The sequence below is a fragment of the Ctenopharyngodon idella genome, chromosome 11, assembly GCF_019924925.1.
Source record: "Ctenopharyngodon idella isolate HZGC_01 chromosome 11, HZGC01, whole genome shotgun sequence".
NCBI classification, from domain to species: domain Eukaryota; kingdom Metazoa; phylum Chordata; class Actinopteri; order Cypriniformes; family Xenocyprididae; genus Ctenopharyngodon; species Ctenopharyngodon idella.
Genome location: NC_067230.1, coordinates 8,590,045 through 8,609,663, shown reverse-complemented (window position 1 = coordinate 8,609,663; position 19,619 = coordinate 8,590,045). Strand labels below are relative to the sequence as shown.

Genomic DNA, 19,619 nt, shown 5'->3' with positions numbered 1-19,619 from the left:
TTTGAGCCGCTCTAGGACGGACGTTCCAAAACAACGCGGTAAAACACACAAACAGGGGTGATTGCGCGCCTCTTTCCTGGATGTCCCAGCTCCTATTCATTACGGTCAGGTTGCTTAAGTAAACACGACTGGGAGGTGATGAATCGGAGCCCTAATCCGCCTGTGTTTGTGGGAGTGAGAATGAGGGAGAGGGCAGAACACGGGGCGCTCGCTCGCTTTTTCTCTCTCTCCTGTAAATCTAAACAGTGAAGTCGGCTCCTCCGCGGACAGGTGGGCACCATATGCTGGAATGATCCATCATCACTGACAGAGAGCCATTGTTGACGCCTGCAACGTCCCCCCGCAACCGCCCCCGTAGAAAAACAGAGCCCACGGTGGGCTGTCCATGGGTGTGGGTGGGGGGGATGGCGGTGGAGTGGTATGGGGGCCAGGGTGGCATGAAGGGTCAGAGGGAATCATGTTACTGGAGTTGGCGGATCCAGAGCTGAAGACAGACTGAGACTGCCACTGTATGCTGGGAGAAACTCAGGAGATACTGATGGGGATGAGGGTAGAAAGAGGCGGGAATAGGGAATGAGACTAACGTATATACATAAAAGAAGAAAAGAGAAGGGAAAAATGAAATAAAACAAAGAAAAACTAATGAAAATACAAATAAAAAACAAACATGAAAAAGTATTGTTTTAAAGAACAAATGAATGTGGACAGTGTACACAGTCTTAAAGTAGATATGGTTGAGATCTCTTCTGAAACTTGAGACACCTGTGAGAGTCTCCTGCTTAGATGTTTCTCCTAGAATGTAATGAGATTAAATAGAAAAAAAATCTGAGATATTAAAGAGATGTAATTTTGTCTTTCCTACAGGCTGGTCTACATTAGCTTTATGAAACAACTGCTGGCCACACTCGGCCAATCATACCCCTGCCTCTGTGCTGACCTCCAATCAGAGTTAGATATGATGTGCAGTTATTTATAGTTGGCTAGTGAGGACCCTTTTAGAAGAGGTCAACAAAGTAACAGTGGTGGCCTCCCGTGGCGCTGCGTTTTTAATTCATTCTTAAATAAACCCCTGTCAACATGCTCCACTTACACTCTGGCTTCTACTGTCAAATGGCATATTTATCTGCACTTGAAGCAGCTTTGAGGTATTATGTCACACACTGTGACTTGACACAATAATTTGTTTTGTCTCACACAACTTCTTCACAAACAAAAAAGAGATATGAGAAAACGATATAAAGCAACCAAAGTTATAAATTCCTAAATGTATGCTCACAAGTCGCTCTTTTATAGCTCAGGAGACATAAGGGAGTTCTAAGTTGTCTTTCATTGAAGTATCAAACTTTGCCTCAGATGTTTCTCCTAAAATTCCTTAGTAAAATGACAAATTAGATATATGTTTATAGACATTAAAATTAAAGTAAATTGGAAGAAATTTATGAGATATTTGAATGCAGACAAATATTAGCACAGTGTCAGTCTTTATTAAGACTACTAGGGTTTTTCTCAGGAGAAAATTTGAGCTCTCCATATCTCATTGCGATAGAAACAATTGAGTTTAAAGAGATATGTGATTATTCTTTCCTATGGGTTATCATAAACATTATATATATATATATATATATAAACAAATTTTATTGTCTCATTGCCTTGTGGTTCAATTTTAGACTAAACGCAAATAGGTGAGGTCAGTTTTCTATTAAAATGGAGAAAAAAAACAAAAAAACATTTCAAATGTACTCTGTAATTTGTTAACACTGTTTAGGAAAGCAACAGGGTGTGCTCTTCATGCGAGTAATGTTACCTACATCATGCTACAACCGCACGCATGGACAGATGTGGTCAGACGCTCTACAAACAAACCCAAACACACCACAAAAAGTCTATTTTAAGGGTGTGAAAACAGAATATATTTCCAATTTACAAAATAGCAGTTCATAAATAACAAGCCAAAGCTTATTTTCCCCTCACTCAACATCAACGGTGTTTAAGGCGGGACTGGCATGTGAACGTTTAGAAAAAAACATCCTGTGTTGCACCGAGGGGAAAAAAAGAACCAAACTTAACCTTCTTTCAGCGGTACAAACCGGGAGGACTTGTTACACTCGGGTGCTTTTGTTCAGCATGCACCCTGCATGATAGCCACCTCCGAATCAGGAGCGGAGAGAGGAAGACAAAGGCACCCTTTTTTTTCCCCAACCGGTGCCATTCAACCTTAAAGGAAAAGTAAAGCTATGCCAAAAGCTGCTTCTTTTGAGGTTCGGGCTTGATCCTCCTGGAATTAGGAAGTTCAGCTTTCTCCTTGTAATGTGTCTAAAAATGAAGACTTGAGCTGTTTCTGTTTGCTTGCATTGGATACGAGAAACAGAAGAAGAAGGGGGGGGCGAGATGAAAGAAAAGTTTCACAGATGTAATATAAGCCGGCATCCAAAACGTCAGTCATGTGAGGGATTTGGCAAAAATAATCATACCTGCTTGTACAACCTCTTCAAGCTCTGAGTAACTACAGGCGCACAATGCGCCCGCTCCTTTCTTTTCGCCACTCCTGACGGCAGCCACTTTATTACTCACGAGTGTGACAACTTGTGGGATTGCTTTGTATCTGAATGGCATATTTACGTGAAGCGTGGCTTTCGGTAGCAGTTGCTTGTAATGTATCAAATGCATCACTGTCAGCTGCCAGAGGAATCTCCCACCACGAATGTGTTTGTCCACACAATCGAAAGCGTTACGCACCATCGCTTATGGAGTGTTGGCCAGGCCAATACGAATGTAACTTTCCAGAGAGACTATCTCTACTGATAATCACTAAAGGATGAATTATTGTTTGCCAGAGAACCAGACTTACTCTATTTTGATGCTGGAATGCTCCGACACAGCTGGTGACCAAATGAGCTTCGTCTACAGCGGCTGCAGGCAGACATACTGGGCCTGTTAGCAGCTGTCCACCCAGGGCTACAGGACGAGGTGTAGATTGTACGACGGGATCGGGTTTACAGGCCTGGGCCAAGGTTTCGTAGATCTTAACTTGGTCCCCATGACTCATTACAGTTGTAGCCTGCAGAGCTGTCCAATTTCACGGTGGGTTACAAATAAACTGCACTTCTGACCATATTTCTCCCCCTTTTTTTTCCCCTCACTCTCGCTCCTTTTTGGCCCAAGCTGGATTTAATTTGCCACTTCCTGTTCCATCATGCGGTTCGCAGTCACTCATCACATTTGTTTTTGTTCAGATCCATTAGAACACGCATCTGAAAATGGCAAAATCGAGTGAATTATTCAATGCCGAAATCATCTAAAAACAGCCGCCGCTGTCCCTTTTTGTCATTTAATGTAATGTTTCCGCAATATAAAGGCTATAGTAAAACCTTAAAATTTAAACGGCTACAGCAGACTCCCATCGGCCATTAAAATGAGGAAAGGGTGAATTGGAGCCAAGGCAATAAAAAAATAAAACTAAGGGAGGAAAAAACTTCAAAATATGCTGTAATGTTTGAAAACCCTGACCGCTTTCGTTTTTTTTCACATCCTATTTTTCACAAAGGGGACCTGTTTGAAACTTGCTGCCTCTGCTGCTTTCCAGATGTGCGTTGCTCACCTCTAAGTCCCCAAAAATGTTAAAACAAAAAGCCTGCTTGGAAAAAAAAGTAAATATGGGCAGCAACACGATAGCAGCAGTGTTTCGGATGTCAGAGAGATTTTGTTTTTGAAAACTGTGAAAAAGATTGCGAGGATTGCATGGCTGTTGAACCCATTACGGGAAGGAAAACAGTGAAAGAGGCTCAAATGAGCTCATATGTACCTGGTGTCTCTCTCGGCAGTAACTTATCCCCATGTCCCATACTGAAAGAGCAAAAGAGGAAGTGTAATCCACTATGGCTGGGCTCTCTGGGCATCATTACCTCGTTGTTGGCACCGTGAGCTCACTTTGTAGTGCTGAGGACCACAGCATTAGCGAGAGTTCAGCATTAAGACAGCTCGTAGAGAGAGAGAGCTCGGAGAGTTCAGGATACGGGTCGTCTCAAAATCCTCCAGCCTCGGCAGCCGCACAGCCGGCTAATTGATGGCAATTGCACGGCAGTTTTGCTGTGGTTTTCTTAACACCGCCCTTCTGGCAGCCAAACAAAGTTCTACTTGATAGGGTTTCAACCTCTCTCTGCTGTGCGGACTGCAAAAACTAATAAGCAAAAATTGACTTTCAAGGTCTTGTCGTATTTGAGAGCTTTTCAAGATCTTGGAGCGAGTCTGCAGGGACGGTTCGGGCAATACGAAGGTGCTGGGGTGTGATGCGAGTCATGGCTTGAGTGACCTAGCCCAATGGGACGCCGTCCAAAACCCATCCTCCTACAAACACATGCTAAACAGACTGACCTGGTCTCCATGATGAGGATAGCGCTAACTGGCAGCAGGGTTTCCCTTCCAAACCAGACATATGGAACGCATTTCTTTGTTATTATTAATAAAGAAAAAATTAATAATACACACTCGGGATGTTGCCAAAAGCAAGCTAGCGAGAAAGAAAAAAGACATGCGGTGCATTGAAAACTTGAAACCGCTCGCCTGGAGTAGAACTAAAAAAAATAAAGTTCATGTTTTTAGTATGATTTTGATTTTACACCTGGTAGTGGCTAAAGTGATACTGATCTTTAGAAAATAATCAAAAGGGATAAACGGCACATTGAATCGAAAAGTTTCTGCCATCTGTGTTTAAATGGGAGTGGGGCGGTTTTGAAGACAAGTTAAGAGGGAATAAATCGTACTGAGAGGAAACAGAGTGCTACGAGGCCACGTTTCACATTTTTAAGCACAAATACCAAGATCGAAAGAGAAGGAACTACTGTCGTGTCCACATAGGAAACTCAAAATCTCCTATAATGGTCCACGATGTGAATACGATAAAGCAAACACACTTTCTTTCAGCACTGTGAAAGCAAACCTTCAACAAAACCGAACCAGCTCCAGGTTTCACATGTTCTTCATCAATATTCAATTACATCAGTAACATCAATCTATATCATCAATCCGCGTCGCTCGGCACAAAGCGGCCTTCATCTCGCTTCTATCTCCACCCTTGGCTATTAAGGAGAAGAAAAATAGAAACCAACATTCTCTCTCTTCTCTTCTCCGACGCCTCTCCCTGTTGACTTTAGTCTCTTTTTAAGATGGCAAACACAAAGAGCAAGCGGAGGCAAGCTAATTAGCAACACTTAAAAAGGGATCTGGCTTCATTGTTTGCAGTCCCTCGCCCTCACCAGTTACCAGGGCAACAACTTTGAGAGTGGTGCTGTGCATATTTCTTTTGCTTTTTTCTTCGTCTTTTTGTTTCCCCTGGGGGTTCTCCAATTTTTGGAGCCTGGAGAGGGCCGTTGGGAGGACAGAGATGGAGAGCTGAGGGGTCTCTTAAGCCGAGTGCAGAGCGGGGGCTTCTGGGATGGCGTAAGGTTAGGCCTCTGCATTACACAGCACAATACAGAGTTCTAAGTGGGCATTGAAGGCAAGGAAATTGGGCTTACTGAGTACGTAAGTGTGCATGTGTATTCAGCTTGGTTAAAGGAAGAGTTCACCTGTATCAAAATCATACAACTTTATTTTTCTGTGGAACACAAAAAATATTTTGAAGAACATCCAAGCTGTTTTTTTTTTTTCCATGAAATGGAAACATTGTGACTGGGGCGCCAAAAAAGCCATATGGCTCATTTACATATTTAAATTTATTAGTCACGTTTGGTCTGGTTTTAGTCAATAACAACTTAAATTTCTGACTACTTTTAACACAAATCTGTTTTTTTTTTTTTTTTAGACGTCAGGGATTGAAAAGTTAAAAAGTTTGGGATTGGTAAGATTTTTCTCTTTTTCTCTTTTCTCTTTTTCCACCAAGGCTGCATTTATATGATAAAAATACAATAAAAACTATGTATTTATTTGTTTGTTTGAGTCTTTTGGACTTTTATGGAGTTTTTTGTCTGATTTGGAGTTTGACAATGGGTTACAAAAAAGCAGCTTGAAAATTCTTCAAAAATGTTATTTCATGTTTTAGTGTTTGAAACGACATGGTACATGGTGACATTTTCATTTTTGGAGGAACTGTTCCTTTAAGAAGTTAAAAGTGGCTCCAGTCCTTGGCAATTTACTCTCTTTCCACCTCATCTGTTGATTAGAGCTGATACAGCAAAAACACATGCCAATTAGTGTCAATTATGGCTGTTTTCTGACATAGAGTCCAGTAGGAAGTGTACTAAGACTAAAGAAGCCCTCCCTCTGCCTCGTTAACTCTCCAAAAGTAAAATCCCCTCCCTTGCCACCCTCCTCCTCCTCCTGCCCCTCATTCTCTCCATCCTTCCTCCATTCCTCTCCACTTCAACTATTACCTAAATCTCCCCCTCCCACTACTCACAGCTCTCTCCGAATCACTAAATCCATTCTCCTGCCCTATTTTTTTTTTTCCTGTCCCCTTCCTTTTCCTTCCTTTCTCTCCTCTCCTCCCTCTCTCCCCAGTGGTTTGTCAATCAGCTCTGAGGGAGTTATACCTCCAAATGCCCACACATTAGTATCCAGCTGAGAATCTTTCATAATCGCCATGGTGACTAGAAGAAGGTCAATGCTTGATGTGCTTCAAGCACTGCCTATGAACTGCCCAGGCCGTGGAAATTACAGACACAGAATAAAAGGTGGCTTTGTGGCACCACTTTAGACAGTGGGACATGAGTGTTTGTTGGTGCGAATCTATTATGTTTGAGCATGTCCACCAAAAACAAGAGGCTAAATGAGGGCTTGTGAGTCAGAGGCCAAAATATGATGGAGAAAAATGATGAATAAAATTTTACAGTGTGACAGTGATTTTTTTCTTGCCGTTATCGGTGCGGAAATTACACACTCCACCTTTAATTCACAATCTTTGTCGAATGATGATTTTTGTTTTGAAAAAATAAAACAAAATCAAAAATAAATAAACTCGAATCATATTGTGATCAGGGGTTCCAAAAAAGCCATATGGCTCATTGACATACTTGAATTTGTCATGTCACATCTGGTTTGAAAATATGCAAGATTTTCAGTCAATAACAACTTAACTTTCAGGCTACTCCTAATATATTATGTATGAAACAAGATGGAGAAAAATGATTAATAAAACTTTACAGTGTGAATTTTTCATTGCTGTTATTTACACACCACCTTTAACAAACATCATAACCTTTTTCAAATTATTATTTTTGTTTTGAAAATAAATTCAACAAAATTAAAATGCTTAAATAAATCAAAAAAATATATACATTAAAAATAAATAAGTCAACAAATAAAATGAATAAAAAAAATACAAAAAATCCATACATATACATATACATATACATACATACATGCATACATGTACTGCTCTGATTCTTTCTAACAACATGTTACCAGAAGTCAAAACTTCACTTGTTGTTCTTGCAATTATTCCCATATGAGTTTGTAATTATTGCAAATGTGATCTGTGTTAGGTGACAGTGCTACTGTGGTCTGGCCATGTGTTTGGAACTGATCTGAGCCTAGCTGTGCTGGCAGTCCTTCTGAGATGCTCTGGATAGACAGACGCACTGGAAAGACGCAGGAAGAGACGACTGTGTGTTGCCACAACTGCTCCTAATGTCTCCATACACAGAGAGAAGCATACCAGCACACACACGTATGTAAATGCACACTAACGGCAGCCCTCTTTAGCCTTCTCAAAGGTTTCCCTGGAAAAGCCATAAATTAGTTTTATTACCCTCCCATAAATATGACATTCCCACATTCCAGAATTAGGACTCCACGTGTGAAAAAATCATTAGATGAAGAATATGAAATATCTCCGAGCACATGTGAAATACATTATGCTTTATATGAACCTTTACTTATAGATATGTGCATGTGTAACCAATCCAAGACAGCAACTTTGGTGACAAACGAAACAAATTTTATGAGAGAAAAAACATGATGTACGTTATCTAGATGAACCAGCACATTTCCAAGTTCTTATTGTCTTCATTTCTGAGAGCTTTGAGCGAACACAACAAAGCAAGTAAAGAAACATCCTCTCAACTACTTTCTTAACCGTGTAAGAAGCTCAAAGCCAGGCCAGCTTTTCAATTGTACAACAGGAAACCAGCACGCCGGAGGTCTTTTTTGGTATTACTGCGGCATCTATTGAGGTCGTCTACAGATGCTAGGCAACTATCCTCCCTTAACGCCTCCCCCTAAAACCCCTCGCCCTTGCACCTCGGTCACCACCAGCGTTTTGTGACCAAGCTTGACCTTTCTTCTTCACTGACCTCCGTACAATGAGACAGGCCACAATTAAAAGCGTGGAATGCTTTTAAGCAATGACACCTTTCAATGGGCTGAAAATGTTCGATTTACTGGATGTTATTAAGCTGGCTTCAGGCCTGGCCCCCATCACCTTGCATCCTTGTCCAAAAGGGATATGATCCCTGTATTTAAGACTCTCCCTCCCCCTTCCCTCCCTTTTTGTTCGTTAGACTTAAGCTGTTTGAGGGGAAGATGAGAAAGAGCAGCTCTGTTCGTGCCAGCGGGCCAAAGGCATTGTGACCGCTGACACGTTTGGCTGCAATTGGTCAAATGAGCTTCATTTCACACGGAGGACGTGATACGGCCATTACTGTCCGCCGAGTGCTGAACAGAAGGCCGTTCCCAACAGTAATGAGACGGGAGAGAGGCCAAACACCCTGACTCTCAAAGCGTCCAAACTTCCTATCTCACCATGCTTAGCATTTCACACGCAGAAACCCAATTAGAGAGTCTAGACTACCTCACAGGTACCTATGATCTGCCATCAGGACAGCCAACTCAATATGGCCTATCTGTCCAGACATCTGAGATCTATATGCCTTTATCCACTCATTCCATCTGCGCCGTGGACAGTTTAATTAAAGCTACCATTACGACCAATTTGCAGAGTCCATTATGGCCTCTTAATGGTGGACGGTGCCAGAGAAAACAAAGACTAAAGCAAATGACACACGCACATGGAGACGGGTAATTCTGAGTTATAATAAAGTGTAAAAAAAGCGGGGGTGGGTTATGATACAATGACCACAGGAAGAAAACCCGTCAAGTGTCCCTCACAATATAGACCAAGGACAAGAGAAAATACAGAAATTGTTAGGAACACTTATGATCTAAATATAGATCAACATTAGAAAAGTGTCAAATTAGCTAGTTGGTGGGTTGCCTTAGCATGTCGTTGAATTTTCGCAAACCAAATAGGCTGGTTTTTATATAAAAACTGACAGTTGACCATTGTGACCCATTTCTCGTCAAACCAAATCCTTTCCCCAAAGAGTCAAAGAAAGTCATATGTAAAGTGAGTGGAGAAAGAGAAGAGGAAGTGAGAGAGACAGTGAAATCATCTACCATCTCCTGTCTGTAGGCCATCTGATCAAAAGAGCCAGAGCTTTACAGCGATGTGGTCTCCATATGCACCAGCTCCAAACCATAACCAATGTTAAGCTGTCAATGTTTGTCCATCTCTAAAGGAGGAGTCTGGTTTTTCGGTTTCTCTCTCTCTGGTGTGTTTCACATCTCCATTTTGCGCTACTCTTTCTCAACTCTCCACTAATTAGGGAAGCAGTTGCTAGTCTTCTTACTCCTCCTGAGTTTAAACCAAAACTCAGAAGTGGTCAAAACTTTTATGATTTATAAAACATCTTTATGCGCAAAAAAGGGCCTAAATGCATCCTACTTTATAAATCACAGTTCATCTTAAATTCAAGCACAATGTGGAAGTGTGTAAAACACCTACAGAACACATATAATAATATTAATGCATATTGAGATTGTCTATTCATCTTCGCATTTTAATAATGTTGGATTATTTTAATTACTGGTATATTTAAGTGCAAAAACGTACATGTATTATACGGCACCTTGGGTCAACTATGAGTTGTGTTAAAGGTGCTTTATAAATAAATAAAAGAAGAAAGAAAAAGTTTGTATGGATGCTCTTCAATTGGCGTACACAACTATGCCATTTTCACATCAGTTTCTGCCTTTATAAATCCCAAATATTCCTTTTGACGTAGGATAAAATCCATGGAATTTAGGATCGAATCAGACTGTATGTGCGCATTATAAATGAGACCACTGATCTCTAGAAATTTAGACCCATTTATCGGTTTTGCCCCTCTTTATCATCCAACAGGTAAAAACCATACGTCTGTATCACTCATAGCAGGATGAGTTGTGATGAAGAACTTTAAGGGAATTGGTTCTCTTGATACTAAACTGCATACTAGTAGCCAAAGGACGGGGCACATGGTGCTTCAAGAGAGCTGGTCTGGACTCGACAATGTTTTTAACCTGCTATGCACCATTTGGGGCACATCCTATCTAAACGGTTGCTTTGAAGCGAAACCACAGGGCTACTGTATCCCTAAAGAGAGCGAGAGAGAGATAAGACCACCCTATTAAAGAAAGCAAGGTGCAGCAGAGGGGTCTGTCAGGGCCACCTCCCCATACCAAGGCCGAAGTAGCTGTAGACTGGCTGTGGAGCGGGACCATTTGAAGTGAAGAACACTCGAGGGATTGAAAAACAGAAAACCCTTGGTTGGATTCCTGGCTTTGTGCAACAAGAGGATGAAATTCTATAAGGACTCCACTAGTGTGCACTCTTGTTTTTTTTCTCTCTACCTCTCCTGTCTTCCTTTTTTTTTTTTTTTTTTTTACAAAGCAAAGGGTTTTGCTGGTCTTGGGGTTGTGAAGCAGACAAGGAACATTCCTCAGGGGGGCCCAGGCGCCCTTTCTTGACACATCTCAGCGTTGCACTTTCTCCCCCCCCCTCCCTCAGTTCCCTCTCTCCAACCACTTCAGCCCCACTTTCCCCCTTCCCTCTCGACTCTTTTTCTCTTACCCTCTATGACTCGGCTACCTCGTATCTGTCCGTACCCACAATCCCCTCCTCTCCCGAGATGCCTGCCTCCGTTCCTCTGACTCAAACTCATCCTGGTGCTCTCTTTCGCTCCTTCGCCATCTCACCCTCCCTCTGCTCGCATTCTCCATCACTCTGCTGGGCTTCTGTTTGTTTGGTAAAGACTGTTGAGTCTTTGACGTCTGCAGATGCCTGTGATTTCTCCCAGGCTCCCGAGGGGCCCAGGGAGAGAGTGCTTTGTGCTCTGACAACGCAGGTCTGCAAAGAGGGAGCTGGGACTGTTTTTCTGCTCCAACGCTTCTTGGCAGGGTGTTTAACCAGTATCGCTGCACTGTGCCGCTTCCAGGTGAAAGATTTGGGCTTGGAGGAAGAGACTAGACTAGACAATAAACAGCGCGACAAAGTGCATTCACTTAGTGTTTCAATTTAATAAAAATTATTGTACAGCTTTGGTCAACTCATTCCATGCATACTATACCATTTATGAATATTTTCTGTATTTTTTATTTATTTATTTATTTAACCTTTTCAGTGTTTTTACTAATTATGTATTTTATTTTAAAATTAATATTATGTCTAATTTTAAGCTTTTATATTAAAATCATTAGTAATTATTGTATTTTTAAAATTTGTATTAACAATTATTTTTGAGCTTTAAAAAACTAAAATGAGTAAAATTTTACTACATAATTGTATATTTATTTAAGCTGAAAAATATTCAAAATAATTAGAAAACATTTATTTAATTTACAACTATAATTATGCACTTCTGTTCGCTTCTCTTTACATTTAATACAATATAGTTAAATTAATACAACCTTGCTGTACCTGTACAATGACAAAGAGCATGACTCGACTTAAAGTTTGACATCTATCAATAAGTCAATGAATTTACATAACATTTTAGCGAAAGGGGCTTTTGAAAGGATTCCTGAAACACCCCATATTCTCTTTCAATCATTCCTTTAATTTATGCTGGGCTTCATAGTGACCCCCTCCATAAAAAAAAAAAAAAACTGTATGAAATGAGGATAGCAGAGAAAGACATTAAAACTTGATAAATGACTTTTTAGGAGGCTCTGCCATGATAACACTTTACTGCTTGCTTTGCCATTTTCAGAGCCTTCCTCATTAAAGTCATTTGGCTTCAAGGCCAAACTCTCCATTCATTTAAAATCAAATGAGGGAACTCGATGATGAACTAATTCATTCATCAGATTCTTATGAACAATGGCTATCTGAGATGGAATAAAAGAGGCAGATTTCTATGGCACTGCCACCCATATCATAAAGAGCGCATTGCGTCTCTTGCTGGCGCAAAACTTACATCTCGCTTGAAGAAAGAAAGAAAAGGAGGAGTGAAGAAATGAGAAGAATATTTAGGATATCTCTGTGGACAAAGAGGTTAGAACAGGGAGGGAATGTCATTAAGTGAAACTGAATAAAGTTGTGATTTTCATTCGGTCTAAAAACTAAACGATGCAAAATAGCTAGTTCATTGTACTGTATCTGGATGCAGATTCTGAATAAAGTGAGTATAGTATAGAGGCTTGAAAAGTGAAAAAAAAAAAAAAAAAACCATTAGTAAACTTCCCACATTAAATAGTGACAGGAGTTCAAACAGATGGCCTGGGGACATTCTAAGTTTTTTGTTTTGTTTTTTTGTTTTTTTCCTCTCTGTGGAGCGATTCAGATAACACCAAAGTAAATGTTTAAAACTGCTACTGGAAGATGAGCAGGTGTGTGGAGCCTCACTCCATAAGGCTCAAGGCCATGGAGAAATAAAATACACCTACACATTAACACTGACACAGGCATATACACACATTCGCTTATATGCAAGCAACCAAATAAAATCCTTATTAGACAGTGGCTTACAGCTTTTATACCACTGAAGGTCTCTGTGTGGCATATTTTTTATCCATACAAGTATAACTTTAGAATCGTTCTAGACTGACTGTATGAAAAATAAAAATTCAACCTACAACTCATTAAATTAACTGCTACTGTTGTGACATGCCAATATGGAAGCTTGTTTCTGCCACTGAATAAAAAAAAGGTAATTGTAACTTTTCATCTCACAATTTTGACTTTTTTTCTCAGAATTGCGAGTTTCTCGCAATTCTGACTTTATAACATATTTGCGAGTTATAAAGTCAGAATTGTGAGTTATAAACTCGTAATTCTGAGAAAAATTTTTTTCTTAAGAATTGGACTTTATAACTCGAGTTGGCGAGTTTATATCTCACAATTCAGAGAAAAGTCAGAATTGCAAGATATAAACTGGCAACTGTGAGAAAGAAGTAAGAATTGCGAGTTTATATCCCGCAGTTGTGAGTTTATAATGCGCAAATGTGAGTTTATAACTCGCAATTCTGACTTTATTTTTCGCAATTGCAAGTTTATCTCTCGCAATTCTGACATTATAACTCGCAATTGTGAGTATATCTCGCAATTCTGAGAAAAGTCGTCAGAATTGCGAGATGTAAACTCGCAATTGTGAGAGGAAAAAAAGTCAGAATTGCAAGATAAAAAGCAATAACCTTTTTTATTTTTTTTATTTAGTGGCGGAAACAAGCTTCCATATGCCAAAGAGCCTGCTGAACAATAAATAGTCACTTTTTTAAATAAATTAAAGTTATGAGAAAACAAGTCACACTGTGAGATATAAAATAGCAATTGTGAGATAAAAAGTCACATTGTGAGGTTGCAATTTACAAGAAATAAAGTGATCATGAGAAACTTTAAGAGACTCTCTTAAACAAATACAGCTAAATGGCAGTTTAAAACTAGGCAAAAGCGTTTCTTTTCTTCTGACCAGCAAACTATGACACAATCATCAGAGTTATAGTTACACTGTCACAGCTTCTAGTAGACATATGAATTATGAAAACCGTGATGTAAAATGTTTTGGACGTTACTTTTACAAGGAGCTACTGCTGCCACCAAAGACCAAAAGTATGGGTCAGTGTGGCACGAAAGAGAAATTGGGAAAGGAAAATAAAGACGGACAGAGAGGAAGGAAAGGAAGAAGAGAGAGCGTGTGGCACTGAGGCCGCGGCGGCCGTATGTTTGACATTGGAAATGGTTTAGAGCAGGAGGAACTGGCAATTTCTATCTCTAATTAAAGGCTTTGGCTCACATGACCATGTACAGGTGCACCAACACCAGACTGCAGAGCCGGGAAGAAAGGCCTCCTTGTGTGTGGTGAGGCCATGCTCGCTCAGCGGGAGTCCACACACACACACACACACACACACACACACACACACACACACACACGCATGCACGCACACACACACACACACACACACACACACATACACACACACACACACAGGATGCAGCCAAGGAGTGCAAACATTCACATTCATTACCTTCACTACAATTTCGAGCCCTTATTTCAACTGACAGAAAAAACTATGCAAAGTAGTTATTTTACAAGTTCTTTCCTTCTCTCTTCCTGTTCTGCTTCTCTTGTGCTCTCTTCTCTCTAAACGACTCTCATTTCATTGTTTTTTTTTTTTAACTTATGGCCATTTGTGAGCAACTCTAATGGTCAGACTAGTGACTAAGACAGCTATTTTTATATTCTTATGAAACTCCAGATATCACAAGATCTCGGATCATAGGAGGCACAAAAAAATTATTTCATATTGCCAACCAACTAAACATCTTTAATGTTCTTAGGGACAAAATGTATATTTCACATTTTCTTCTATGCTGATTATAAGAAAATGGGAAATTAGTCATTTTTTATTAAGATTTATAAAATTTATAAAATAAATAATATAATTTATTACAAATTTAAAATTTGAATTACAAATTCTGCGTGGGGTTATTTAATTCTCTGATGCCTGAATTATTAAATTCTTCAAAACAAAAATATAACTTGTTTTGAGACAATTTTATAATTTAATAAAAAAAAATAATTAAAAAAAATGTCCATTATAATTGAAGATAATGGTAAATACTCTAGAGGTATTTGGTGCTTCAGTTTCATTAAATGTATGTTGTCATAAATTAAAAAACACTATATAAAGAGGGTGGTGATACAGAATTATGGGTAAAGGTCAAAGGTGATCACCCACTGTGATTTGGATGTAACAACACACTTAAATAGTTAAAAACAGAAAAGATCTCTACATTAGATATTAGTGTCAGAACCCTTTACATTTACACACCAAATCAATTCAGAGATTTAAATAATATGGTTTAACAGATCCACTTTCTCTCAGTAATAGTTCATCAATATTACATACTAGGTTCTGTCAACAGGCGTTGCAGTGCAGCCTGTGTCATTGATAACAAGGTTAAGGGGTCCTTTTACCCTCTGCGTCTGTAATGCATTTAGGGAAGAGTGTGAACAGAAAAAGAGAGTTTCAGCCAAGAGAGTCCGGGAAGTGAGGAAATTCCAACTGACAAACTGGATATGGAAGACACTGACGCATAGGCCAAAGAGCAAAAACAGCACAAGCCTCTACACGCTGACGTGTCACTGCATAAAACAGTCGCTTAGAGGATTATTTTGACTCAGGCTAGGCTGAGACTGCTGCTAAGACCGGACTTCAAGTGTGAGGAATTCAGTAAAGTCGGCATCATCTACAGGAATGAATGAAATCGCCAAGTGCAGTTCTGGATGACTGCATGGAAATATGAAGCCTGAGGACCAGATTTGGTTAAAAGATTAGTTCACCCAAAAATGAAATCACTGACTCACTCTCATGTCTCTCAAAACTTGTGCAACTTACATTCTTCCATTAAACACAAAAGTAGAAATTTTAAAGACTGTGTTGGTCAGTGTTGTGAAAAGTACCGACTTCGATACCAATTCGGTACTGAAATTTTAAAAATGTGATGCTTTGAGCGCTGTTGAGCGCATTCGTAAACACCTCCGATTGGCCATCATGTTCACGTGCTCGTCGGATATGTCTGATTGGCTACAATGATCAACACTCAAAAACAGACATCAATGAAGTTCTTCACCGAGCACTTGCACAGATACACACGGTGCTTACAAAGATACGACTGGTCCGCTGATACACGCCTGCTATCAAATGCTCTCGTTTTCAAATTCAAACACTTCCGTGTGCTTTCAAACGCTCCCGTGCGTTGATCATTGTAGCCAATCACAGACATATCTGATGAGTGCGTGAACACAATCGTCAATCAGTGGTGTCTACGAATCCGCTCAACTGCTCAAAGTGTCACATTTTTTACATTTTAGAATTTTTACTTTTGACAACACTAGTTGGTCGCTCTTTTGCATGCCATGACAGTACATGATGACTGAAAGTTTTAAGTATAACAGGACACAAAAACAATTAAATTATCATAAATGTGGTCCAATAACATTATTTTTAATGTGACAGCAGATGTGGCCATTTGTAACCTGAATGTGCAAGGCTTCCGGTGTCATCCGCTTCCAGTTATTTTAGCGGTGCAAAAACAGTCCGTTATGCTGCTTAAAATTGCAAACTGGTATTTGTTATATTATTATATTATCGTAATCATAAACATGCTGGTTTGTAGTGGTAATATTTCTAGCATTTACTGCACTTTGTTATTATTTTAGTCATATACCTGTAGCGGCTAATGAATCGGAAATCCGCACTGCAAAATAAGGTAGGTATTTCAAGTCTTCTGAAGTCATACAGTAGCTTTGTGTGAGACAGGCTGCTACAAAAGGATCAGTGATTCAGTCAGGATTCGGAACTGTGCGATTCATGAACAAATCATTTTGTGAACTGGATTAACCGATTCACTGAAAAGATCAGACTCTGATAGCTAGAAAAAAATTATACAATATGGTACAACCCACTAAAAATGTATTTGTTAAAATAATAACATGATGTTTACAATAAATAAATAATTAAATAATAATAATAATAAAATAATCACCTTTTGTGTTTCATGTTGAGGTGAACACTCTCTTTAAATTTTTATACTGTTCCCATCAAATAACTGAAAAGTGACAAGCTGTAATATTGTACAGAACACAGGCAACTCTTTGAGGTTTTGAAAACAATGTAATGCAGTTTGCGTCAAATATCTGGTTGTTTGTACATTGCACAAGACATGGGAATTGCACAAGAAACAACAGCTCAACACACTTCCTGAAAGTCAGGGTAGGCGACTTAGGGTCTTCTGCACACACACATACACACACACACACACACACACACACACACACAAACACACACACCTGCTGCTGTTGAAGGTGCAGTAAATCCACCGGGCTGATCTCCCCATTGGTGTCACCGTTGGACCCGCCCTCTCTTCCTCCGCCATCTGATTGGCTGCTTAGGCTGCTGACTCCATTTTGATTGGAGGGTGTTGTTCGAATGGTCTCAGTTGCTGATTCTACCATCATCACGTGGCACCTTGCAGGCAAAAAAAAAGAAAAGAAAAAAAAAAGAAGAATATATTGAGTGACCATCAGGCATTGTTAGAAGTCTTAGGAAGCATGTGAAGATCTATGTAGGCAATGTGTTTTATCACAAAAGCAAATATACACAATAGCAACCAATAGCACAGATTCACAATCAACCCCATCAGAAAGTGTTTATCTGCAGTAGAAATACGGTGACACAGCTGCTAACCTTGATAAGAACTTAGTAAACAAGCAGTGTGCCATACATCCATTTGGATATACCTAAAGAACCACCTGAGCCTCTAAACAGCCAATGGCAGACAAGGACACAAACGCGGAGGAAGGCGCAACGAAGGTTTGCCTGAAGAGATACTTGTGTCAAACTAAAATGGCATTGTGCCATGAAAGACTGGCATGCTTTTCCCTTTACCAAAGGTTACAATACAGTGCATCAGCTCTGATCGAAGGACATTTGTCTTTGACAGAAAGTGTTGATGCATCCAACACAGTGACAAAGAGGCCCTTTCAATTAGAAAACATTTGCTCAAAAGAAACACCAACCTCTTGTGCACCTTATTATCAGCAGTACAAAAACACAAGCAACTTCCAATAGAAGAGGAATGCATTTAGTATCTTTAAGAGGTAAAATGAGTGGAAAAAGAAATAAGCCTTCAAATGAGTGAATGATTCAGTGAACAGATGACTTATTGACGTGTGTAGTCTTTGTATTGACGTGAGTGCTCCTGCACTAAAAAAGATGTTAATTTGGTTGTAATTTTTTTCTGATATATTAATTTATTTAAAAATACATTAAACATGTAATTCACACATAAAATTGACTTGAATACATATCTTCTATGATGTCTTTAATGCTGAATTAATTTACTTATTAATAAATTATTTTTTTTTACAAAGAAGAAAAAGCCAGTAAAAGAATGAGATTCCTAAAAAAAAAAATAATAATAAAAAATAAAAAATAAAAAAAAAATAGTGACATTAACATTAAATATTAAATAGTTTGGCTAGGTTAGTTCAGGTTGTAAAATATCATATGGCACAATCCTCTAAAAAATAATGATATTTATTAAATTAATAATTTGTGTAAACACACACACACACACACACACAAGCCTGTATATATATTTTCCAAAACCAAATGAAACATGAACACAGAGTACATCTAACTTGACACATGACTCACTAGATTTTTTTACTACATTTGCTTGCTTTATTTAACCTTGGGCACTCATTTATCATTGACTGCTTACGAAAGCAATAAGATATTAATTTAAAAACATTAAGATCAAAAACATGGAGCATTGTGACTGCATTGTGGGAATGGTACTATCTACACATGCAGTACGTGCCGTGCAGTAAAGCTCGCCACAACAACAGCTGAAGACTGCTAAGACAGAGATAGAGAAGACTCTTTACACACTTCTACACCCAGATCTACCATACATTGGGAAGTTTTGGAAACTCGAGGGTGCTTTTATGGGTCCAACAAGTTCACAGTTGGAATCACTTAAATGCACCTGGTTGAGGAGTTATATACTTCATCTCAAGCTGTCAACTGAGGCAGTCACGCGAAACTCGCATGACTGAAGAGGATGCAGGCATGTCTTGTATCATGGGGGATGTAAACCAAAGATGTGGGTAGTTTTATTGGCTATGGACCCATGAGGAACCGCGTGTGGTTAATTTACATCCACCCAAACCATCTATATCACTCAGCTGTAACATGCAGGGGACAATACCAAAACCCCAACAACAGCTTTCAAAACCCACTTCAACTTCTCTTCTTCATCATGACTAAAACCTATTTCATCATTTGCAAGAAACCCAAACTGTTCGAGAGATGCAAGACTTGTTGCATCGGAGAGCTTGAAGGAACGAGCAGCTGCTGAGTGAGTGCATCACTGCCATATTAAGCAGCCCGAGGTGTAAGCAAGCATGAAGCCTTGTCATATCCCGTAATGGGTGTATATTGCCGCTATAATGGAAGGTCGTAAATAAAGCAGCCCAATAAATCTGCACAGGGAACCTTTGATTACGGCTGTGAGACAGAAGTTTGCAGCGTCTTGTAATTGTTTTTGGCAGGCTCATCTAAGCCGCCAATGTTGAGGCTTGCCACATCTTGTTTAGCCCCCGAAGCCCCTCTAGCTGAACTCTGACCTGTGAGAACAGAGGAAGATGCATTTTTCTTCTACGGGGGAGTGAGCGATATAGAAAGGGTGGGCGTTCTTCTTCAGATCGAAGAGATAAAATGTGCATTTGGGGGAGAGCATTTGCCTTTTAATTGGGACGGAAGAGAAATGGGACCAAACTTGCCTTTGCTTCAGG

At 39.6% G+C, this 19,619-nt stretch overlaps 1 protein-coding gene across 3 annotated transcripts in view; it reads right to left on the bottom strand.

The window, feature by feature from the left end:
• The window catches only part of foxp4 (forkhead box P4), a 147,057-nt gene that overhangs the window by 86,132 nt on the left and 41,306 nt on the right, over positions 1-19,619 (bottom strand). For 2 of the 3 annotated variants that reach the window (XM_051912423.1, XM_051912424.1), the window contains exon 1: positions 17,109-17,464. In XM_051912423.1, the coding sequence (XP_051768383.1) occupies positions 17,109-17,342 (234 nt within the window). In that variant the 5' untranslated portion in view covers positions 17,343-17,464. Of the gene's footprint in view, positions 1-17,108; positions 17,465-19,619 lie in introns of those variants that run through there. The other variant, XM_051912426.1, reaches the window with a different exon arrangement.